The sequence below is a fragment of the Mustela nivalis genome (genome assembly GCF_964662115.1).
Source record: "Mustela nivalis genome assembly, chromosome: 6".
Lineage (NCBI taxonomy): Eukaryota > Metazoa > Chordata > Mammalia > Carnivora > Mustelidae > Mustela > Mustela nivalis.
In genome coordinates, this window is record NC_139025.1 from 93,878,678 (window position 1) to 93,904,811 (window position 26,134).

The window sequence follows — 26,134 nt, forward strand, 5'->3', positions numbered from 1 at the left end:
TTCCTTTCACAAGACCATTTCCCAGTTCCCTTACTGCAGGCATCCAAAAATGAGTTTCCAAACAAACTAAATCAATACAGTGTTGTCTTTGGACCAGCTGAGGGAAACCAACCTAAGTAACTAAGTAGAGCTACTACTCCTACATATATAACCAATCAATGTGATAGGTCCTGACATTTCCCAAGTTGGGTTATACTTATGGGAAGCAGAAGAGATTTTCGTATATGCTTACTTATTGTCAAAGTGATCACAATTTCAATTATAAAATATTATTTAGTAGGTATTACTGCTGTCTGCTGAAAAAAGAAAATAATACCCTTACATGGTAGATTCACATCTCCCATGGTAGCCAAGGTAATGAAGGAATGCTCTTCAGAAGTAGTAGTAAAATTTTGTTCAGTGAGGTAGATAATACAACCAGTTCTATTTTAAATGTCAGATGCCAGAGTAGAGAAGTCCAAAGAGCCAATGGATATATATATATTTAGATCTCCAAAGATAGAGCCAGTTAGCAAAGTCTGACATAATGTCCCTGTTTGCTCAGTCTTTTTATGGCTACCTTTATGTCTTTATTTCTTAATGTATATATGACGGGATTTAAAATGGGAGTGATAGCAAAATCAGCAATGAACAGGTATTTGTCAATTGATGATGTGGGGAAAGGCCAGACATAGAGAAACATGCATGGAGTGAAAAAAAGAACCACCACAGTGATGTGAGCTGACAGAGTGACAAATGCTTTGGATAAGTCTCCTGAAGAACGTTTCCAGACAGTGACCAAAATGAAGATGTAGGAAAGAATTAGCAAGAAGAAGGTGCCCATGCTCATGAAGCCACTGTTGGCAGCAATAATAAACTCAAACCTGTCTCCATCTGTGCATGCAAGTTTTATGATTCTGGGAAAGTCACAGTAAAAGCTGTCTACTTCATTAGGACCACAAAAGGGCAAGTTTATAATGAAAGCAAACTGAGACATAGCATGGATCACCCCAGTTACCCAGCCAGCAATTACAAATGAAACACATATTTTAGGATTCATGATCTTCAGGTAGTGAAGAGGCTTACAGATTGCTGTGTACCTGTCAAATGCCATGGCTATGAGTAGCACCATCTCCACTCCTCCCATGATGTGGATAAAACATATCTGTGTCATGCAGCTTTGGAAAGAAATAATCTTGTATTCACTTAAAAGGTCCCTAATCATCTTTGGGACTGTGGTAGAGGCAACCCCCACGTCAATGAAAGAGAGGTTGGCCAGCAGGAAGTACATAGGAGAATGTAGGTGAGAATCAAAAATTACCAAAAAGAAAATGAAGAGATTTCCCAGGATGATCCCTAAATAAATCAAGGAAAAAATCAACATGAGAAAAACTTTAGTTTCCCAAGAACTAGAGAGTCCCAGCAACACAAACTCAGAAACCACAGAATTATTTAGTCTATCCATTGACTTGGGCGGGAGAGCTGATTTTCAAATCACCTGAGGATAGAAAATGATTAAAAAGACACAATCAGTTGTATAAATATAAATTTCCTATTTCTTGCTAGTGTTTCTTTGGGGTATATATCCTGAACTAGAAATAATTAAATAGGATAAAAAAAAATAAGGATATAGAAATGTTGTGGTGGTCAAGAGAATGATTACATAAAAACAGAAGAAAATTATTAATATTTTAGATGAAGATAAATAGTGTTGCTTCCCTTCTATTCCATTTTCAGATCTTTTTATTTTGCCTCTCAAGGATTTTTAGACATACTCCTGATCACTTACCTAGGTGTTCTCTCACCTGAATAATCTCAGCTATTACTGTCAATTTCACAGTAATAGTCTCACGCGTATTTGCTAATTCTCCTTAGCTGGATTTATTTCAGTGGTCACATAGAGATCTTTAGGTCAAAATAGTTTAGTGCCTTTGACCTTGTTTCACCTTGTATGTGTGTTTTATTTTTTTAATTTTGTTTTATTTACCATGAAAGTCACATGCTGAGATGTGGTTATTCATAATTTTGATTCATAACTATTATCATGATACCTGCCTCTATACTCAATTAAATTGTTGGATACAAAGGCTGAATACTTGAATATAAAAGTGTTAATTAAACAATTATAAAATTAATAAATAGCATTTATGCAAAACTTTGTATGAACCACATTATCTCATTAAACCCACAGAATTCCATAAGAAATTCCATAAGAAATGCTTTTTTTTACATTCATTTTGCAAATGAAGAAACTGAGTCTTAAAGGGATCAAGTATTAGTGCCGCAACTTTTATCCAGAGCTCCAGGACACCGTAATCCATGTTAATAACCATGCCATTGTGCTTTTCAAGCCTGGCACCTTCCAGTATATGCTGGATCTGTCCTAAGGATCCATCGGTTAAACTTCCTTCTACTTTTTGCTTCCTTTTACCTTTCCATAAAGTTAAGTTCTTTTTTTTTAAAGATTTTTATTTATTTATTTGACAGAGAGAGAGATCACAAGTCGGCGGAGAGTCAGGCAGAGAGAGAGAGAGAGAAGCAGGCTCCCGCTGAGCAAAGAGCCCGATGCGGGGCTCGATCCCAGGACACTGAGATTATGACCTGAGCCGAAGGCAGCGGCTTAATCCACTGAGCCACCCAGGCACCCCAAGTTAAGTTCTTTTTTAAAAAATTTGATTTATTGGGGTGCCTGGCTGGCTCAGTGGGTTAAAGCCTCTGCCTTCGCCTTAGGTCACGATCCCAGGGTCCTGGGATCAAGCCCTGCATCAAACTTTCTGCTCAGCAGGGAGCCTTCCTCCCCCTCTCTCTGTGCCTGCCTCTCTGCCTACTTATGATTTCTGTCTGTCAAATAAATAAGTAAAATATTTTTTTAAAAAATATTTCATTTATTTGTTTTAGTTGATTGATCAAAAAGATTGTATTTATTTATTTATTTGAGACACAGAGAGAGATGCATGAGTGTGGGGGAGGGGCAAAATGAGGGGGCAAGTTGATTCCCTGCTGAGCAGGGAGCCCAATGTGAGTCTCAATCTTAGGACCCTTAACCAACTAAGCCACCCAGGTTCCCCTACATAGTTAAGTTATTTCTAAAAAAAATCAGATTTCTGAATCTTGTGTCTCCTAATTTTCTTTCTCTCCCTAACTCCTCACTTGCAGCCCTCATTTTTTGGTTGCCAGTAAGCCAAAGCAATCAGTTTCCAAAATTCCTTTTTCTTAGAAAGAGACTCTGGCTTCCAAATACATCATACAATAATCAGTTTTTAATTATCATTTTCCTTGATATCTCTGCAGGATTTGATACTGTTTTTCATGTCCTTAGTTCTGTAACTCCCTCTCTCCTTGGCTCCTTGGCTTTCATAAGGCCAATCCTCTTCCCCTTCTTGCCAATAGAAATAGCATTTGTTTAAGTGATTGGCTGAAATCTCTAGATTTGAGAAGAGAGTACATCTATCCTAAGTTGAGAGCATGATATGTGATTTTTCTAAACCATTTCCTACAATTCCATTTTCCCTGACCATGATTTCATCTAAGGTAGGACATGTGACCAAGAAATGTTCAATGTGATGTAAACCAATGTTGTCTGGAGAGCTTTCCTTCCAAAAGAAAAGACAAAATTCCGTGTAGAGAAGACTCTTTTCATGGTATTTTTTTTTTTTTAATTCCAATGCTATCTTAAAGTTACAGCAACAACAAAGTTATAAAGCCCATATAATACAAATAATACAATAAAAATTTAGAGAGAACCCAGAAACAAAAACCATGTTGAATCATTTAAAATCTGCCATAGTGTCCCTTCAGATTTGTTCTTCTAATGTGAGAAAAATAAACTAGAACTTCTTTGATCAACTATAAGCCAGGTTTTCTGTTAATTGGTTGAATGCAATCAGACCATTTTTATGATAGCCCTTTCCTAACTCTTCTTCTGCCTTTCTGACTTCTCTATACCTTTCACTAACACAGTAATCATTTTTCTCTGCACAACCTTAATTTATGGTGTAACTCATAATCTATAAGTAATTTTTTTTAATTATGCTGGAAATGCCTCTTCTAACCATACTCAGCAAAGTCTTATATGCCTGTTTACCTTGGCCTGATGACAGAAAGGATTTAAAAATGCATATCTTACATTACATATGTATCTTTTTAAAAACGCTTGTAAGGATTTTCCACCTGTGTCTTTTTAAAACCCTTGTATGGATTCTCATTGCCCATAGGGTAAAAGTTTTATTCAGTATCAGGTTATTCATTGTAACTCGTACCTACATGTTGAATTCTGAATCTGTAGCTTTATCTCTTACTCCAGAGTAATATATCCGAATCAGTATGTGGCATACTCAGTTGGAAGTTCCACCTCCATCTTGAAGTTAATGTCAAATTGAATTTATGATATTTTAATTGACAGCAATGCTTTAATAAATGTCATTACCATTCTCCCCAGTGCCCAGTGTAGATATCTGGGTCATACTCTGTCCTAGTACTTCCAGCTTCAGTTGCACAATTTTTACTTTCAACTATTTTTCATTTCAGTTCCTTCCTCATTTTTATTGTCATTTTGTCTTTTACTTCTGGTCTACATATTTTCCCATACTAATTGTTGAAGAGGCTCCTAAATTATCTCCCCATTCCATTCTTCATCATGTCCAGTCCATTGTACAGTCTATTCCCATATCTGTCTATCTAAAGATCAAATAACACCACATGGCTTTCCTACTTGAAGCCTTTGGTGGGTCTGTCAAGAGAAAAGTTTTGATCCCACAGCATATCACATAAGGCCATGAGAAGAGATGAGCAATATTTGACTTGAGAGGATATTTCCATAAAAACTTTAAGGAATGAAAGTACTAAATAGTCACTGGATAAATTTCAAAATTGATCCGTGATTTAAAAAAAAAAAAAAAAAAAAAAAAAAAAAAAACCTCTTAGTAAAATAAGATTAAGAAATATCTTAATATGATTTTATGGCTAACAGACACATCAAAAAATGCTCATCAGCATTAGCCATCAGGGAGATTCAAATCAAAACCATATTGAGATACCACCTTACACCATTTAGAACGGCCAAAATCACCAAGACAATAAACAAGTGTTGGAGAGGATGTGGAGAAATAGGAACCCTCTTCTCTGTTGGTGGAAATGCAAGTTGGTGCAGCCACTTTGGAAAACAGTGTGGAGATACCTTAAGAAATTAAAAATAGGGCTACCTTATGACCCTGTAATTGCACTACTGGGTATTTACCCCAAAGATACAGATGTAGTGAAAAGAAGAGCCATATGTACCCCAACATTCATAGCAGCAATGGCCACAATTGCCAAACTGTGGAAAGAGCTAAGATGCCCTTCAACAGATGAATAGATAAAGAAGATATGGTCCATATATACAATGGGATATTATGCCTCCATCAGAAAGGATGAATACTCAACTTTTCTATCAACATGGATGGGACTGGAGGAGATTATGCTGAGTGAAATAAGTCAAGCAGAGAGTGTCAATTATCATATGGTTTCACTTTTGGACCATAAGGAATACCATGGAGGATATTAGGAAAAGGAAAGGAAAAGTGAATTGGGGGAAATTGGAGGGGGAGATGAACCATGAGAGACTGTGGACTCTGAGAAACATACTGAGGGTTTTGGAGAGGATAGGGGTAGGGGGTTAGGTGAGCTTGGTGATGGTTATTAAGGAGGGCATGTATTGTATGGAGCACTGGGTGTGGTATATAAACAATCTTAGAACACTGAAAAAATAAAATAAAATAAGAGATGATTTTAATAAACGTTTAAACCAATAGTCAATGTCTGGTTATAGATGGTGTATAAACAATGAATCTTGGAACATTGAAAAAAATTTAAATTAAAAAATAAGAAGTTTAAAACGGAGAACATAAAGAAAGAAGCCTGCCGCACTATGTTTCAATGATTTACTACAGCAGAAATATTAAATCACATAATATTCTTGAAAGAATAGTATTGAAACTATAATCATTTCCAACTCAAACAATTTTCCATGTCAAAAACTTACAATTAAATGAAAAATAAATCTAGCAAGATTATTTTAATAAATATAATAAATAATAAATAGTAAATGACATTAAAATTTGATTGAAAAGCTCTCATTTGTAAGTAAAACAAATGTGTAATATATGCACTCTATTGAAAAAAACAAACTTTCCTGCAACATTTGAAATGCAGATTAAAATAGGAAATGAATCCATGCAAATAGAAAATGTTTTTACAACTAAAAAAATCCATTCTTAATGAACTATCTTGAGCAATAACTGCAGTGTCCATTAAAAGCCCAACAGAAATGTTTTGGAGCTTAACAAAGATAACTAAATGTCCATTTCAAAGCTCAGGGATATTTTGAAAAAGAAATCAAGTGCGTACCAAGGGGAGAAAAGAGAATACTTTCTATAAAAGATATTGGGATATATCATAAACCCATGCTAATTAAATAATGATTGATTTGACTGAAATTGACAGGTAAATAGGACAAACTATAGTTATGAATATGATACAAGTTAGGGAACTTATTATATGATAAAGAGGGAAAAACAATTAAATAGGATAATGGAGGACTTTAGAATTTAGAATATATCTAAATTCAGAGTATTCAATGGTTATTAAACATGTAGCTCAACACTGGAAACAAACTTTTAAGTATCTTACTATATATCTTACAGCAAAGTATATTGTAGATTATTAGAAGCCTTACATGTAAAAATCAAGTTGTAAAGTTTAATACATTGAGTTATGATTCACTTTCTAAAACTTGAGATTGTAGCATTTACCTCAAATTCAGAAAGCAGATTCCATTTTTGTATTTTCTCCTCAACAGACTGAATAAGCCTATTGATGTTGTAGAATTGGAGAAGCAGTGCTTCCAGTTCTCAGGTGAAGGGAAATGCGAAGTAGTACAGTCATTCCAGAAGGCAGATGAGTCATAAAAGTAAAAAATATTTTAACTGTAATTCAGTAATGCTATGCCTTGAAATTAATTGAAAGAAAATAGATAAATACAAAAAAAAAACATATGTTACTTTACTTTAACATTTCTTATAATATGAAATGTTTAATGATAAAAGACTGATTATGTGGATATATTCTATTTTTTTTATCCTATTTTTAAAAAAGCCATTAGGTCTACATTAATGAGCATGGAAAGGTATCAGTTAAGTCCAGAAAACTACAGTAAAAAATTATTTTTACTGGAGGAGGGGAGTGCAAATGACATTTAAATGAATAGAGTTTTAGAATTTGTCCCAAATATCTATAGGTGGTGTGGTTAAGACTTTTTTAATTTGAATATAGCTGACACACAATGTTACATTAGTTTCAGGTTTGATTCAGTATCGTTATATGCTGTTATGTTCACCACAAGTGTAACTACCATCTGTTGTCATACAGGTGGTGGGATTTCAACTAATCTTATGCTTGTTTCTTTACCCCCAACTTGATTTGCTGTATTTTTAGAGGTAATATTCATTTTTTTTAAATTTGAAAACAAATGTGTCAAAATAAATTGAGATGGAAACATTTATATAGAAACCATTTCAATACATAGTAAAACAGTGTTTAAGGGCACAGACATGGTTACCAAAATACATCCCAGGGTCCCCCATTTACCTGCTGTGTATTCCATATGAATCACTCAGCTGCCAGATACATCTGTTTCTGCATCTGTTAAAGACAGATACTAACAGTCTCTATTTCCTGTAATTGTTTTGAGGACTAAATGAGTTGAAACAAGAAAACATCAGATAGTACTTGGGCATACACAAAGTGCTAAATAAGTGTTATATATTGTGATAATTTTGATGATTTTCAGGAAACAGACCAAAGTTTTAACAGTGATTGAGTAAATCTGGCAGACAGAAAGTTAGCATGCTTTTTTCATGTTATTTCAGTAGGAATAGAAGAGCAAAGGCATAGACATTGCATCTTATTTTTAAGATCCTAATATTCAGAGAAAAGGGAGATGAGAGACACAATATACTTCATATACTATTTTCAAAAAGATACTAGAGCTCTGAAGAATATGTTACGTTCATCTGTCATGCATTTTTAACTCTTAGAATAAAACTAGAAGGATATAAAACAGTGTGAATGAAAATTATTCAAATAAAGTGAGTTAACAAAGGAAAAGGGTAACTAGGAAAGAAGTAAACTGTGGGGAATGTAAAAAAGAAGTTAATTATGGAACCTGATGCTGGAGAATTAAAGATGGGGTTTTCACCTACCTGCACAGGCTCTGGTTTTCACCCTCAGCAGCTTCAAGGTATTGAGAAACACAGAGACATTCACTCCCTTCTAGATTCATCTTTATTAATTGAGACATAAGGTTATAAATAGTTGTTACTGTTAGGAATGAAACCAATTACAGGATTGGGTATTAATAACTAACATTTATTCTATTATTGGCTGTCTATAGATGTTAGGAGTTTCATGACATTAGCTTTTTCCCCAAGGGTCAAGTTACATGAGATGCAGAATAAGTCACAGAGAAATTAAAGAATCTGTGTGTTGAATAGTAATTATGTGGTTTTGACAGTATTTTTACAAATTTGAGATCAGAGACATTATACATCACCGATATTTTAAACTATAGAATTGTTGAACATTATTGTGAATCACTAATTATATTTTTTGGCATCAATATCATGTAAAAGACAAAATACCATTCTTTTTTAAAATACACATTCTTTTTTAAAACATTTTTGAATAAATTCAATTAATTAACATATGATATATTATTATTTTGAGAGGTAGAGGTCAGTCATTCATCAATCTTTTATAGTACCCAGTGCTCATTACATCACACACCCTCCTCAATGTCCATCACTCAGTTACCCCATCTCTCCATCTCCCTTCCTTCCAGCAACCCTCAGTTTCCTATGATTAAGAGTCTCTTATGGTTCGTCTCCCCCTCTGATTTCATCTTGTTTTATGTGTTCCTCTCTTCCCCTATGATCATCTTTTTTGTTTCTTAAATTCCACATAGTGATATTATCTGATAATTATCTTTCTCTGATTGAGTTATTTCACTTAGCATAATACTCTCTAGTTGTATTCACATTGTTGCAAATTGCAAGATTTCTCTTTCTTTTTTCTTTCTTTCTTTCTTTCTTTCTTTCTTTCTTTCTTTCTTTCTTTTTTTTTTTTTTTTTTTTGATGGCAGAGGAGTATCCCATTGTGTATATATACCATTTCTTCTTTATGCATTCATCTGTTGAGGACATCTGGGCTCTTTCCATAGTTTGGCTATTGTGGACCTTGCTTCTGTAAGCATTGGGTTGCATGTGCCCATTCATATCATTACATTTGTATCTTTGAGATAAATACTTAGTAGTGCAATTTCTGGTTCATAGGTAGCTCCATTTTCAACTTTTTGAGGAACCTCCATACTGGTTTCCAGAGAGTCTGCACCAGCTTACATTTCCACCCAAAGTGTAAGAGGGTTCCCCTTTCTCCGCATCCTCACCAATATCTATCATTTCCTGACTTGTTAATTTTAGCCATTCTGCCTGTTGTGAGGTGGTATCTCATTGTGGTTTTGATTAGTATTTGCCTGGTGCCAAGAAGTATTGAGCATTTTTTTAATGGATTTGTTGGCCATTTGGATATTTTCTTTGGAGAAATGTCTCTTCATGTCTTCTGCCCATTTCTTTTTTTCTGACATATTTTGCAATATATAGATATAAAGTATGAAACTGACAGTAGCTCCATAATTTGCATACACTTCAAAACACCTGTTTATTACATTCTATCTCTGTTCTTCCAATTACAGTTAATTTTAAAATTCTCTTATTAGATTGTTTAGTATGAAGCTTCATATAAAATAATTGCTCTTCATCATGCGACAGTATTTTTTTATGTTCAACTTTTTTTTTAATTTCTTTTCAGTGTAACAGTATTCATTGTTTTTGTACCACACCCAGTGCTCCATGCAATACATGTCCTCCCTGATATCTACCACCTGGTTCCCCCAACCTCCCACCCCCCAACCCCTTCAAAACTCTCAGGTTGTTTTTCAGTGTCCATAGTCTCTCATGGTTCTCCTCCCCTTCCAATTTCCCTCAACTCCCTTCTCCTCTCCATCTCCCCATGTCCTCCATGTTATTTGTTATGCTCCACAAATAAGTAGCAAGACAGGAAACAATGTGTGTTGGAGAGGATGTGGGGAAAGGGGAACCCTCTTATACTGTTGGTGGGAATGCAAGTTGGTGCAGCCTCTTTGGAGAACAGTGTGGAAGTTCCTCAAGAAATTAAAAAGAGAGCTTCCCTATGACCCTGCAATTGCATTTCTGGGTATTTACCCCAAAGATACAGACGTAGTGAAAAAAAGGGCCATATGTACCCCAATGTTCATAGTAGCAATGGCCACAGTCGCCAAACTGTGGAAAGAACCAAGATGCCCTTCAACGGACGAATGGATAAGGAAAATGTGGTCCATATACACTATGGAGTATTATGCCTCCATCAGAAAGGATGAATACTCAATTTTTGTAGCAATATGAACAGACTGGAAGAGATTATGCTGAGTGAAATAAGTCAAGCAGAGAGAGTCAAATATCATATGGTTTCCCTTATTTGTGGAGCATAACAAATAACATGGAGGACATGGGGAGTTAGAGAGGAGAAGGGAGTTGGGGGAAATTGGAAGGGGAGGTGAATCATGAGAAACTATGGACTCTGAAAAACAATCTGAGTGTTTTGAAGGGGCGGGGGTTGGGAGGTTGAGTTACCAGGTGGTGCGTGTTATAGAGGGCATGGATTGCATGGAGCACTGGATGTGGTGCAAAAATAATGAATACTGTTATACTGAAAATAAATTAAAAATAAATTTAAAAAACAATAAATAAATAAAAAAAACAAAAAAGGAAAAACGTTCCATACCATGGATTGGAAGGGCAAATATTGTTAAAATGTTTACACTACCTACAGTAATCTATACCTTCCTTGTAATCCCTATGAAAATACCAACAAATTTTTTCACAGAACTGAAACAAATAATCCTAAAATCTCTATGGAAACATAAAAGCATCCATATTTATCAGTGATATTGGTCTGAAATTCTCCTTTTTGGTAGGGTCTTTGCCTGGTTTGGGGATCAGGGTAATGCTGGCTTCATAGAAAGAGTCTGGAAGTTTTCCTTCTGCTTCAATTTTTTGAAACAGCTTCAGGAGAATAGGTGTTATTTCTTCTTTGAAAGTTTGGTAGAATTCCCCAGGGAATCCATCAGGTCCTGGGCTCTTGTTTTTTGGGAGGTTTTTGATCACTGCTTCCATCTCATTACTAGATATTGGGTTGTCAATTTCTTCCTGGTTCAATTTTGGGAGTTTATAGTTTTCCAGGAATGCATCCATTTCATCTAGGTTGCTTAGCTTATTGGCATATAACTGTTGATAATAACTTCTGATGGGTTATTGGTTGAGTACTGATTTGTAAACCAATATGCGGTCTATTCTGGAGAAAGTTCCATGTGCACTTGAGAAGAATGAGTATTCTGTAGTTTTAGGGTGGAATGTTCTGTATATATCTATGAGGTCCATCTGGTCCAATGTGTCATTCAATGCTCTTGTTTCTCTATTGATTTTCTGCTTTGATGATCTATTTCTGAGAGAGTCATGTTAAGATCTCCTACTATGAATGTATTCATATCAATATGATTCTTTATCTTGATTAACAGTTTTCTTATGCAATTGGCTACTCCCATATTGGGGGCATAGATATTTACAATTGTTAGATCCTCTTGGTGGATAGTCCCTTTCAGAATGATGTAGTTTCCTTCTGTATCTCTGACTACAATTTTTAGTTTAAAATCTAATTTATCTGATATGAGAATTGCTACCCCAGCCTGCTTTGGAGGCCCCTGTGCCATTTTATGGGCACATTTAGGCCATTCACATTGAGAGTGATTATTGATAGATACGTTTTTATTGATATCGTGTTACCTTTGAAGTCTTTCTTTCTGTAGATTGTCTATATATTTCAGTATATTTGCATTGAAATATATTTCAATGCTATTTTTAGGATTTTTCCTCTTTTATAGAACCCCCCCCCCCCTTAATATTTCCTGAAGTGTCGGCTTGGTGGTTGTGTAGTCTTTTAAGCCTTGCTGGTCTCGGAAATTTTCTATCTCTCCATCCATTTGAATGTCAGTCTTGCTGGATAAAGTATTCTTGGCTGCATGTTCTTCTCATTTAATGCCCTAAATATATCTTTCCAGCCCTTTCTGTCTTGCCAGGTCTCTGTGGACAGGCCTGAGGTTGTTCTGATGGGCTTTCCTCTGTAAGTAAGGAGCCTCTTTGTCCTAGCAGCTTTCAAGAGATTATACCTACAATTATGATTCCTCAATTTGACTATCAGGTGTCTTGATGTTTTTTTGGAATGTGTAATCTTGGGTGGAGACCTTTCGGCCTCTAGTACATGAACGCTTGTTCCATTCGTGAGATTAGGAAAATTTTCATGAAGCACTTGTCCCACTCTATCTTCTAGACTTCTTTCTTTCTCCTCCCCTTTAGGGATTCCAAAAATTCTGATGTTGGAATGTTTCATGGCATGATTTATTTTCCTGATTCTGTTTTCGTGGCTTCTAAGCTGTTTGTTCCAGGCTTCCTCCTGATCAGTTCTCTCTATCTGTTTGTCTTCCAGATCACTAATTCTATCTTCTGTCTCAGTTACCCTAGCTTTGAGAGGATTTAGATTAGATTGGAACTCATTGAGAGCATTGTGAACCTCAACCCTGGTAGCTTTTAACTCCACCCTAACATTGTGGACATCATCTCTGGTCGCTTTCAGCTCAGGCCTAATCAATTCCATTTGGTCATCCATGGCTTTCTCCAACCTAGTTATTGCCTGGATGATTGTTAGCCTGAATTCTCTTTCTGACATATTGTCTATGTTGATAGCCATTAGCTCTGTTGCAGAAGGTCCATCCTCTGTATTTTTCTTTTCTTGGACATTCCTCCTCCTAGTCATTTTGGTGAGAAATGACTGAACATATGTAGCTGGATGTATCGACCGTGGTGCAGTCAAGGTGCACCCTGGAACACTTCTGAGCAATCAGGATTCCCCACCCATACGAGAGAAAAAAGAAAAAAAAAAAAAAAGAAAGAAAGAAAGAGAGAGAGAGAGAGACAGGAAAGAAAGGGAAGATGAAAGAGAAGGTTCAGCCCAAATGGGAGCCAAGGTAAGATTTATGAAGTATACAAACAAAAACAGACAAACACAAAGACTGATAAAAGTATATGACAAGAGAAAAAAATATATATATATGCAAATAAAGGAAAAGCCTGGTCAAAAAGAACCCCAAGTGTAAGATTTATATACTATCAGGACAAACACAAAAACACAGAAACAGTGGAAGAAAAAGATGGGAGAGTGGTTATAAATTCTTAGTTTGGCGAGGAAGTTTGTTTTGATTCTTCCTGGATGTATCTTGATATCTTTGTTAAATGACTCAACTTTCCTAAGGTAAAGGGGGATTAAAAATTGGTTTACCTATAGGGGTAGTATTGATTGGGAAAGGGATTACTTTGAAGTTTAACTCTGTATGAATATTAAAAAATAAAAATAAAAAGGAATAAACTAAACTAAACTAAAATTTTAAAAAAGTTCAAAAAATAAAAATACAAAAGAAAAAAACAGGTGTATGTATCAAAAAGTTCAGGATAGAAGGTTATTACGGAATTTGATGTACTGGACAGCTCACTGTGATGGCAAATAGGTTAAAAAATTATCTATAAAAAAAAATGAACCAGAATAGTGGGATGAGTTAAAAATAAAAGTTGTCCTATGAAGTAGTGGTGGTTGTTCTCTTGTAGTCTTTTTTTTTTCTTTTTCCTTTCTTGGTTGGTTTTCTGGGGGAGGGGCCTGCCATGTGGGTCTTCAGTCAATGATGTTCCCTGAATTAAGTCCTCCCGCCCCCCTCAAGGGGGTGGGCTCTGAGGAAACTGGTCTTTTTCAGGCTTTTGTTCTTTGGCAGTTTTTATGTTTGTTCACTTTTTTTTTTTCTCTCACCTTGACTGCTTTTGATGGTTTTTGTAGTTTTAGAGGAAAACAAACTGCACCCTGACCTCCCTGTCAGAGAGAAGCCTCAGTTTGGCTGCAGAGCCCAAATAAGTTCCCCCTCGGCTGCTGGCAGAGCAGGTTCCAAGTCGTGGTCCATGGGGATGCAGGATCTTTTGCTTGTACCCAAAACCATGGCAGCAGTGGCTGTCTGGGCAGCTCCAGACCGCCAGAGAGGTTCCAAGCAGCGATTGCACACTGAGATTTTCCCGCTGGCCCCAGGCTGGGAGTGCCTGGTCTTTCTGGGTCTAAGAGTGCCCGGCTTGCACGCACCTCTTTCAGGGGAGGCTGTGGGTCACACACACGTTTCAGGCTCTGAGAACAGGGTGCAGGTCTGAAAGCACCATGCTGGGCCTTCACGCACTTCTCTTAGGGGAGAGTTTGGATCGCTCGTCTTAGGCTCTGAAACAATGGCGTGGGTCAAAGAGCGCAGGCTGGGCCTTTGTGTACCTCTCCCAGGGGAGGATGAGGGGCATACGCATCACAGGGTGTATAGCAGGGCTTGTGTGTTCTGTCATCTGGTGAGGCTCCCAGCCCCTCACAGGAGCTGGACCCCACACGTTCTCGGGCGCGCTGGCAGCTTAGGGACCAAGACCTGGTTTCTCCACCACACTCTCTCTTGCTCAACGCCAGGGGAGGCTGTCCTGGAACTGGTGACTTAAGCCCCTGTCCCTAGACGCCCCGATTCCCACAGTTTCCCCCCACCTGTGATCCTTTGCTCTTTTGGAGTGCTTTCAACCAGTCTCCAAGTTAAGGCTGGTCCCCAGACACAGGTCACTCTCGCTCGTATTGGGGGTATTACTTTCTAACCAGTCGCCTCTGGTCGCTCCCTCCCCCTTTTGTTTATCTTCGATATCAGTTCTCCGTTCTCACTCCGCTTTACCTGCCCACTGGCGTCTTCTGCCCCTGTAGAGATCCACATGTGTATAATTCTGATCTAAGGCTGATTTCATGGGTGATCAGAGTTCTTTGGTAGGTAATCAGCTCACTTTAGGGTACAGGTTGAAAAGGCGCCTCCTCCTACTTCCCTGCCATCTTGTCCCTCCCTCCATTTTTTTGTTTTTTCCTCAATTTCTTTTATGAGTGTTCTATAGTTTTTGGAGTACAGATTGTTTACCTCTGGTTCAGTTTATTTAAGGTATCTTATGGTTTTGAATGCAATTGTAAATGGGATCTACTCTCTAATTTCTCTTTCTTCCATCTCAGTGTATTAAAATGCAACTGTTTTCTGTGCATTGATTTTATATCCTGCCACTTCGTTGAATTCCTATCTGAGTTCTAGCAATTTTGGTGTGGGGTATTTTGGATTTTTCACATAAATCATCATATATCTGCAAAGAGTGAGATTTTGATTTCTTTGCTGATTCAGATGTGTTTTGTTTCTTTTTATTCCTGATTGCTGAGGCTGGGTATTTAAGTACTCTGTGGAACAGTAATGGCAATACTGGACATCCCTGTCATGTTCCTCAGGGAAAAGGCTTTCTGTATTTTCCCCATTGAGAATGATATTTTTTGTGGGCTTTTTGTATATGGCTTTTATGATATTTAGGTATGTTCCCTCTATCCCTACACTGTGAAGACTTTTAATCAACAAAAGATGCTGTACTTTGTCAAATGCTTCCTCTGCATCTACTAAGAGAATAATATGGTTCTTGTTCTTTCTTTTATTAATGTGGTGTATCACACTGATTGTTTTGCAGATGTTGAACCATCCTTGAAGCCCAGGAATAAATCCCACTTAATCATGGTGAATTAGCCTTTTAATGTACTGTGGCATCCTATTGGTTAGTCCTGGTGAGAATTTTGGCATCCATGCTCATCAGGGATATTGGTCTGGGATTCTTCTTTTTGGTGGAATCTTTGTCTGGCTTTGGGATCAAGGTAATGCTGGTTTCATAGAATGAGTTTGGAAGTTTTCCTTCCATTTCTATTTTTGAAACAGCTTCAGAGGAATAGGTATTAATTCTTCTTTAAATGTTTGGTGGAGGGTACCTGGGTGGCTCAGTTAGTTGAACACCTATCTTCAGCTAAGGTGATAATCCCAGGATTCTGGGATTCAGCCCTGTGTCAGGCTCCCTGCTGGGCTGGGAGCCTGCCTCTCCTTCTCTCTCTCCTACTCCCACTGCTTATACTTGTCTCACTCTCTCTGTAAAAATAAGTAAATAAAATCTATAAATAAATAAATAAATAAATATTTGGTAGAATTCCCCTGGGAACCCATCCAGTCTGGACTCTTGTTTGTTGGGTGATTTTTCACTACTTTTTCCATTTGCTTGCTGATATTGTTCAGGTTTTCTACTTCTTCCTACTTTTGTTTTGGTGTGTATACATCTCTAGGGATGCATTGGTTTCTTCCAGATTGCCTAATTTGTTGGCATGTAGTTGCTTCTAATATGTTCTTGTAATTATTTATATTTCTGTGGTGTTGGTGTGATCTCTTTCCTTTGTGATTTTACTTTGGTTCCTTTCTCTCTTCTTTTTGACAAGGAAGGCCAGGGGTTTTTCACTGTTATTAATTTCTTCAAAGAACAAGCTCCTAATTTCCTAGAAAGGAAGCAAGCAGTGTTCTACTGTTCTTCTGATTTGTTTCATTAATTTCTGCTCTAGTCACTATTAATTCTATTCTACTGCTGGGTTTATTGTTTGTTCTCTCTCCCACTCTTTTAGGTATAAGATTAACATATATATTTGAAAACTTTCTTGTTTTGTTGAGAAAGGCTTGTATTGCTATATACTTCCCTCTTTGGATAAACTTTGCTTCTTCCCAAAGGTTTTGAACAGTTGTGTTTTTATTTTCACTTCTTTCTAAGAAAACTTCTTCTTTAATTTCCTGGTTGACCCATTCATTCTTTCGTAGGATGCTCTTTAGCCTCCATGTATTTGAGTTCTTTCCAAATTTCCTCTGTGATTGAGTTCCAGTTTCAAAGCATTGTAGTCTGTAATTTGCAGGCAATGACCCAGTCTTTTTGTATTGTTTGAGACCTGATTTGTGACCCAGTATGGTATCTATTCTGGAGAATGCTCCATATACACTTGAGACAAATGTATATTGTTTTACTTCAGGATGGAAATCTTTGAATGTATGTGTGAAGTCCATCTGGTCCAGTCTGTTATTCAAAGCCCTTGCTTCCTTGTTACTTTTTCGCTTAGATAATTTGTCCATTGCAGGGAGTGGATGTTAAAGTCACCTGATATTATTGCATTATTATTGATGTATTTCTTTAATTTTGTTACTAATTGGTTTATATAATTGGCTGCTCCCATGTTAGGGGCAAAAATATTTATGATTCTTAGAACTTCTTGTTGAATATACCCTTTAAGTATGATACTGTGACATTTCTTATCTCTTATTACAGTCTTTAGTTGGAAGTCTATTTTTTCTATTGTAAGGATTGCCACCCCAGCTTTCTTTTGTTGTCCATTAGCATGAAAAGATTTTCCACCCCTGTACTGTAAATCTGAAGGTGTCTTTGGGTGTAAAATGAGTCTCTTGCGGACAGCATATCAATGGGTCTTGCTTTTTTATCTAATCTGATACCCTGTGTCTTTTGATTGGGACATTTAGCCCATTTACATTCAGCATAACTCTTGAAAGATATGAATTTAGTGCCATTGTATTCCCTGTCCAGTCACTGTTTCTGTACATTGTCTCTGTTCCTTTCTGATCTATTTTACTTTTGGACTGTCTCTTGACTCAAAGGACCTTTACAATATTTCTTGTAGGGCTGGTATAGTGATAACAAATGGTTTTAGTTTCTGTTTGTCCTGAATGCTTGTTATCTCTCCTTCAATTTTTTAAATTTATTATTATTTTTTTAATATTTATTTGACAGAGAGAGATACAGCAAGAGAGGAAACACAAGCAGGGAGAGTGAAAGCGGGAGAAGCAAGCTTCCTGCAGAGCAGGGAGCCCAGTGTGGAGCTAGATCTGAGGACCCTGGGATCATGACCTGAGCCAAAGGCAGACACTTAATGACAGAGCCACCCAGGCACACATCTCCTTCAATTTGAATGACACCCTAACTCGATAAAGTATTCTTGGCTGCATATTTTTCTCACTTAGCACCCTGAAAATATCATGCCAGTCCTTTCTGGCCTGTTATGGTCTCTGTGGTTTGGTCTTCTGACAGTTTAAAGTTTCTACCCCTCTAGGCTACAGATATCTTGTCCTGAGCTGCTTTCAGGATTTTTTCTTTGTCTCTGATTTGCAAGTTTCACTAATTCATGTCAGTGTGTTCGCCTATTCTTATTGATTTTGAGGGGAGTTCTCTGTGCCTCTTGGACTTCAATGCCTGTTTCCTTCCCCAAATTAGGGAAGTTTCTGCTACAATTTGCTCCAGTTTACTTCTGGACCTACCTCTCATTTTCTCTCTCTCTCTCTCTCTCTCTCTCTCTCCTTTTCCTCTTCCTCCAGGGTCCCAGTTATCCTGGTATTTTTTGACTTTATACTGTCACTTATCTCTCACATTTTCCCCTTGTGATCCAGTAGTTGTTTATTTCTTAGCTATTTCTTAGCTTCTTTATTCTCCATCATTTTGTCTTTTATATCACTAATTCTCGCTTCTGCCTCATTTTTCCTAGAAGTTAGAGCCTCCATTTTTTATTACATCTCATTAATAGACTTTTTTAGTTTTACTTAATTAGATTTTAGTTCTTTTGTTTCTCTAGAAAGGGATTCTCTAGTGTCTTCTATACTTTTTTCAAGCCCAGGTAGGAATTTATAACATTATTCTGAACTCTAGTTCTGACATCTTACTTATCTCCATACTGATTAGGTCCCTGATTTTTAATACTTATTCTTGTTCTGTTTTCTGAGGTGAGTTTTTCCATCTTGTCATTCTGTCCAGAGAAGAATAGATGAAAAAGAGTAAAATACTAAAATGGGAACAGTGATGCCAGAGAAACATACACTAAACAAATCAGAAGATACCTGAAAATGGAAAACAAAACAAAACAATGCATTAAAATTTTTAAAAAGGGAGTAAATATAATGAGAGAGCTGAAGAGAATAGAGCAATATACTGGATCCTGTGTCTATTTTGGTGTTTTGTTTTGTTTTGTTTTCAAACTAGATCCCAAAAGTGTAAGAAAGAAAACCTTATATATGTAAAGAAATGAAATTAAATACAATGAAAGGATAGAATGTAAATGTAAAAATGAAAATTAAAAGAGGGAGGGAAAAAAAAGAACAAAAATAAGAAATATAAACAGTTAAGCAGAACAGAGCAATACACTATATCCTGAGTGTGTTTTGGTCAGTTTGTTAGATGAAACTACAACTCAAAATGATAAAAAAAAGAAAAACATATATGTAAACATTCATTCATGTAAACATTCAAAGGATAGAATGTAACTGTAAAGATGAAAATTTTAAAAGCTTAAAAAAAGGTAGGAAAAGAAAATGAAAGTGAATATGATTAGACAGGTGAAAAGAACAGAGCCATACACTAGATTCTGGGTTTCTTTTTATCTGTTCCTTAGAAGAAACCACACTCCAGGGGCACCTGGATGGCTCAGTGGGTTAAAGCATCTGTCTTCAGCTCAGGTCACCATCCCAGGGTTCTGGGATCAAGCCCCGCCTTGGGCTTTCTGCTCAGCATGGAGCCTGCTTCCTCCTCTCTGCCTAGTTGTGATCTCTGTCTGTCAAATAAATAAATAAAATCTTTTAAAAAAAAAATCACACTCCAAAATGAAAAAAAGACGAATATATATACACATATATTTTATTTTTGTATGTGTGTATATATATATACACATATATTTTATTTTTGTATGTGTGTATATATATAGTACATATAATATATACATTTATTTTTGTATGTATATGAATAATATTAAATACAATGAAAGTATAGAATGTACTTTAAAAATGAAAATTAAAGTAGATTTAAAACAGAGTTATTAAAATATGAAATTGGTTGAAGATGGGAAGAGAAAAAAATTAAATTTGAAAGACTGAAGAATCATGGGAAAAAAAGAAATGAATTCTGCATACTATTTTCCTCTAGTGCTCGAGTTTTGCAGTTTTGTGTGATCCATAAACTTGGTCTTAGCCCCATGTTCTTGCTGATCTTCTGGAGGAGGGGCTTGTTGCCTTGACTCTCAAGTGTCATTGCACTGGGTGGAATTGCACCACGCTTGCCAGGCAGCCAGGCTAAATACACTGCTTGGCTTGCTCTATGTGGGTTTTGTTCCCTGAAGGCTTTCCACGCCTCTTTAGAGGATGGAATGAAATGTAGCCTCCAATCTCCAGCCCTGGAGCCAAAAGCCCTATGATCCAATCCTCAATGCATCCTTAGGGAAAACAGTCCATTTTGTCTCCCTGGTTTCCCTCCACATTCCCTGCTCACCAGGCCTGTGACAGAGTATTTCTCTTTCAAGCATGTGACCCTGTTTCGAGTCTCCAAACCCTGTAGACTCCTGCAGCATGCCACTATGCCACTCCTCCCAAGGGAGGAAGGGGAGTCTTGCCAGTTCTGCCACTGCTTTTTGGGTCCCTGCTAAGAGAGTGGTCCCAACAATGCCACAGTCTGTGGTATATGGCAACCCTGAACTGATTGCAGCTGGCTTTCTAGCTCCAATGCTTTGGTACTCTGCCACACCTAGGCATCCTGAGACTACACCACACTGTCCCACCTTGGATTCTGCCTTCCTTTGTCACCTAAGCACCCTTTAGACAGGGATATTCCTCACTGGAGCTGATTTCTAGGAAGTTCTTATTTTGTGCTCCTGTGCTATGTGACTTTGTGGTAGCTAACTTACTTAAGCTCCCTGCCACCAGGTTTATCTTCTAATACTTCACTTCAGACTCACATTTCCACACATTCTACCTTGCAAAATGTGACCTCTTTTATATTTCTAGACTTGCAGTTATTTTCTAAGATCTGTGGTGGGGTTCCCAATTGGTCAGAATGATTTGATAGCTATCCAGCTAAATTCCTGGATCAGAGGAAAATGAGGTCTCCTCCTCTGCCATCTTGGACTCTCACTACGTACACTTAATTGCTAATTCCAGTTAGAATTTTGAGTAATATTAATTGACATTTGAAAAATATGAATGCTTAAAGGATCAAATGAATATAAACTCAAAAATGTCACTTGGAGTTTTAATACCTATAATTACTCTATACAAATTTATAGAGATAAAGGAATCTTTGTTTTGGGAGAAAAAGATGTTCATGGGTTAAATATACATAAATGGTGTTTTTCAGTCCTCACAAACCACTGAATAAGCAAACAGAGTTACAATTATGCAAATTCTGATTATCAATTATTATCCTTTCTAAGTGGTAAGATTATAAATGTTGGAATTTTTAAAAGCCTTGTTTATTTGAGAGAGAAAAAGTTGGGGGGGGGGGGAGTGTGAAAAAAGAGAGAGAATCCTCAAGTAGACTCCATGCAGAGCATGGACCCTCCCTATGTAGAGCTGGATACCAGGACCTGGAAATTGTGACTGAAACCAAAGTCTAGAGTCAGATATTTAACTGACTGAGCCCCCCAGGCATCCCCAGTATTGGATTTTTTAACGTATTTTTATAATGGAATAAACAGAAAAGGAGCAGAAATAGGGCTTCACTGCAAAATTACTTGGATTTCTATTTGAACAGCTGTTACTTGGAATCACTCTTTTGAAGAAAAGATTTTCTTTTTAAAGTAAACACAGAAGCTATTTACTTAAGGTGAATCTATTTTCTGGAGGAATTAGCTCCAGAACACCAGTCCCTATTAGCTAAAATGGGAAAGCTTTTTATAGGAAACATATTGGCCACATCCCTATACACTGAGCTATAAAAATAGTGAATAACAAAATAAGAAGGAGAATATAATGAATCATACAGAATAAGAATACAGGCTAGTTGTGAAGTGTGAATTTTGTGGACAAGGAATGATCAAGACAGCTTCCAAAGGCCGAGGATCTATTTTCTGCAAAACTGAATCCATAAATATCTATTGCTTTCAGGCAGGCCTGATTATATAATGGGAAGGCAAGAGGTTTAGCATTAAAGAATTAAGAATTATGCCACTCTTGACTATTTGCTCTCCTCCTCATCGTAGCAAAATAAACTACAGGGAAGGTAAGGCAGTATGACTGTGCAATGGCATGGTGCATTGTCTGTACTGACATGATAAAAGTCTGAAGTAATTCATTGTTTTTCAGTGGTTAAGTCCATTTTCACCTACCAGCAGAGCATAACGTTTCCATTAATACACACTGGTACGTGTTCTCAACAATGATTGTTAGTATCAGATTTTTTTCTCATACCCATTTAAAAGGTGTAAGGTAGTATTTCATTCCGATCTTAAGTTACATTTTCTTAATTAATAATGAGGTTGAGTGTTTAGTGTCCCGTGGTATTTCTTTTCAGGCATAAATAACGATTCAATTCATTTGCCCTATGTCTCCCCTTTTGGGTGATCTTTTTTTATTCATTTCTAGGAGGATTTTGGATCTTTATCTAAATTTATTGTATTGCTTTCATTGATGGCTTCTTTTTGGCTTTCTTCTCACCCCTTTATATTTCTTTTGCTTTGAAACAGCACATTCTTCTATTTTCCCCATCCTCCCAGCTCTCTTTGCTTTGATATAAGGTAAAATGATAATTATAAAAATCCTTTATTAACTCAAGGAAATAATGCTTCAAGGGGTTGCAAATGATTCTTCCGTGTTTTTAACAATAACAACAACAAAATTGCCGAGAAATTCCAACTTTAAATCAACAATGAAGACTTGGAAACTTGAACTATAAAGGTAATGCTGTGGAGTACAAGTACAATATCATTACAACTTGTTTGATTTATTTCTCAGTAGAAATAGACCACTTGAATAGTTTTAGTATCTTGTCTAGCTAACCTACAGTTGAGGTAAGTAAATTGTGTAATTTTAGAAATGAGACCAATGATAAGTAGTCCAGAGTAGTTTTGTAATAATACCTAACCTGGGTAAAATGTTTAGCATGGTGTTGGGAATGTTGGTAGTGTTAAATAATGGTAGTAATGATTACTTTTATAATTATCATTGTTATCATCTGAAAATCTTTAAGTAAATACAAAGGAGTATTTATCCAAATTATGATTATTATTTATTGTCTTCTCCAAGTGGTAAGAATATAAGTGTTGGATTTCTTAAAGAGATTGATTTATTAGTAGAGAAATAGAGAATAGGGAAGTTCTAGAGGAAGAGAGAGAATCCTCGAGTCAACTCCAAGCTGAGCAGGGACCCCCATGCAGGACTGGATCCCAGGCCCCTGAAATTATGACCTGAGCCAAAATATTTTTGTAATGGAATAACCGCAAACCATACATCTGGGAATACTCCAAGCATATAGATATAAATAAATCTCATACCCAGTTTAGTTTACAGGTCAAATGTGGCCAAATTGGGATGCATTTTCTGATTATATGAGAAAACTAAAAATAAAAACTAAAAATTATCCTGTGAATCCATATGCTGATTTATCAGTCTCTTTATGGCATTCCTAATGTCTTTATTTCTCAGTGTATAAATGGCTGGATTCAGGAGAGGTGTGATTACTGTGTAAAACACAGCAAGAAACTTGTCCATCCAAGTGATGTTAAGTGGCCACAGATAGATGAAGATGCAGGGTCCAAAGAATAGTAACACCACTGTGATGTGGGAAGTACAGGTAGAGAGTGCTTTTGATGCTCCGTCCTTGGAGTTTAGACGGACCGTTAGGAGGATGTAGGTGTAGGACATCAGTAAGAGAATGAAGCAAGTTGTTGCCAAGATCCCGCTGTCAGCATTTATCAGCATTCCTAGAGTATGTGTATCCATGCAGGCCAGTTTGATCACCAAAGGGATATCACAGAAAAAACTGTCCACTATTCTGGATCCACAGAAGGGCAGATCTAAAATCATGGCTAGCTGGCTCATGGCATGCACAAAGCCAATGGTCCATGATATCAAAACTAACCAGATGCATTTCTGTCTGTCCATGATGCTAGAGTAATGCAGTGGCTTGCAGATGGCCACATAACGATCATAGGCCATTGTCACCAGCAGCACCATCTCGCCACCTGCAAAAAAATGCACACCGAAGATCTGGGTCATGCAGCCACCAAAGGAGATGGTTTTATTATCCTTTAGAAAGTCTGTGGTCAGTTTAGGGGTAGTTACTGAGGAAAGGCAGAAGTCCACAAATGAGAGATTGGCTAAGAGGAAGTACATTGGGGAATGGAGATGAGGGTCAGTGATGAATAAGAGCACGACAAAGAGGTTGCCCACAACAGTCATCAGGTAGAGCATAGAAAAAGGCAGTAAGAGGAAGGTCTGGAGCAGCCTTGAATCACAAAGTCCACGAAAAATGAACTCAGACGCCATAGACTGGTTTGCTTCCTCCATTTTGTACATGGAATTCTATTGGAGCCCAAAGAAAGAGATGAACTAAGAACTTCTAGAATGGAAAGAAGAATCTCATTAACACTCAGGTACTGAGAGCAGACATGTCCTATTCATGGGCAAAATTCAAATCTTACCATTGTACTAGCTGACAATTGAAAATAAACTTTTCTTGAATTTACAGATAGACATAGACTTATAGTTAAGATGGGGAGTTAAGTATAGAGGGATAATTCAAACATCTTACCTATCAGAATTACAGTTGTCATGGGAATCAAAAATGATTAAAAATGTCAATAGTAAGGAATCATGGAAATAATTTCTCCACGGCTTGAATTTACCTCCTCTGCAGGGATAATACATAGCTTTAATGCATCAGAGTTTCTATCCCCCCAGGGCAATAACTGAATGCTACCTTTCTGATACAAAACATGCTTCTCAGAAACAAATCTATTGCTAAGTGTATATGTGTTAGCAGACTGAACTGAACAAAACATTCAGAAATTCTGGGGAAAACTGTTAATCAGATGACTTGAGAAAATATAAATTTGCGTTCCAAAAGAGACCCTGGATACTGACTATGCATTTCTAGTATCCAGTATTTCCCTGCATTTGCAATCTCCCCTTGAAAGGATATTTCCACAAAACTTACATATTTCTTGGCCTGAGTAACATTATTTATTAACATCCATTGACTGGTCCTTGGTTCTTTTGTGGCAACAGAGATTTCTTTTCTGAGATTGGATTAATTGTTGGAGATATGAAGGATATCTTACTCTTGACTCTTCTTCTTGGGGGTTCATTGTACCTAAACTATTGACTTACACTGCTTAAATTGACCTCTGTGGAAATACATATATTTGCTATTTTCTATAAACCAGGAGACCAACTCTTTTTCTCCTTCATTCCTTCTCTTTTCCCATTCTTTCTTTTGTTCTCTTCATTTCTGGATCTTTCTAGTATCCTGTTTTATTGTTTTTGTTTTTTGTTTTTTTTCAGGCTATGATGTTCGGATTATAGAGTTGACTACATAACTCTTAATATGTATCAGGTCTGTGTTAAGCATCTTAAAAGCATCTATCTGTTTTGCTTTTCATTTGTTTCTTTGTGTTCCTTCCATAGGGTTTAAAGCACTTTGCATTTCCACCAGCAATGTATGAATTACCTGTTTTTTCCAAGTCTCTCCAATGCAATATTATTGTCATATGATGATGAAAAATAGCAACCCAATGTAGTTTTAATTTCTTATTCTGAGATTAAGCATTTTTCATATTTTTAAGGATCATATACCTCTCCTTTCCTTTGAACTGCATAGTCCCTTTATTTATTTATTTATTTTCCCCCATTTTTCCTACTGGAATTTGTTCTTTCTCTTTCTAAGTTTTTTTTTTAATTCAAAAAACTGTACACCTTTTTTTTTTTAAACAAAAATCAGCATGTCCATGTGTTTGCTATCTCATTTTTGAGTTCTAATTATTTTATTTAATTTTATGTTTTTATTTTTCTGGTAAGTATATTTAACATGAACTTCATAACCTCCCAAACTATCTATGTAGATACACAAATTATCTATTTTTCACATTGTAAAATAAATAGTAATAAATGAGAATATAAAGTGAGGTCTCTTTTAATATAACTTCACTACTAGATAATTGCTTCTGATTTTGACAAGTCTAAGAAAATAAATAAGATTGATATTTTTAAAATATTGTATAGAACAAATAATATTTC

At 36.5% G+C, this 26,134-nt stretch overlaps 3 protein-coding genes across 4 annotated transcripts in view; 1 reads left to right on the top strand and 2 right to left on the bottom strand.

The window, feature by feature from the left end:
* The window catches only part of LOC309867699 (olfactory receptor 4F3/4F16/4F29), a gene marked incomplete at both ends in the record, with an annotated part of 348,174 nt that overhangs the window by 263,360 nt on the left and 58,680 nt on the right, over nt 1-26,134 (top strand). The window lies entirely within an intron of this gene.
* On the bottom strand, nt 465-6,941 carry LOC309867749 (olfactory receptor 4F21-like). Its single transcript, XM_082736819.1, has 2 exons — nt 6,768-6,941; nt 465-1,477 (listed from the first exon to the last, which is right to left on the bottom strand). The coding sequence occupies exon 2, from the start codon at nt 1,442-1,444 to the stop codon at nt 509-511; it is 936 nt and encodes a 311-aa protein (XP_082592945.1). The 5' UTR covers nt 1,445-1,477; nt 6,768-6,941; the 3' UTR covers nt 465-508.
* LOC309867742 (olfactory receptor 4F4-like) overlaps nt 22,652-26,134 on the bottom strand; it is a 3,905-nt gene continuing 422 nt past the window's right edge. The window contains exon 2 of the mRNA XM_082736813.1: nt 22,652-24,458. Coding sequence (XP_082592939.1) covers nt 23,468-24,415 — 948 coding nt within the window. The 5' untranslated portion in view covers nt 24,416-24,458 and the 3' untranslated portion in view covers nt 22,652-23,467. The remainder of the gene's footprint in view (nt 24,459-26,134) is intronic.

Bases quoted from the DNA above. Each gene is read 5' to 3' on its own strand.
- LOC309867749 (XM_082736819.1), bottom strand. From the start codon at position 1,444: ATGGATAGACTAAATAATTCTGTGGTTTCTGAGTTTGTGTTGCTGGGA.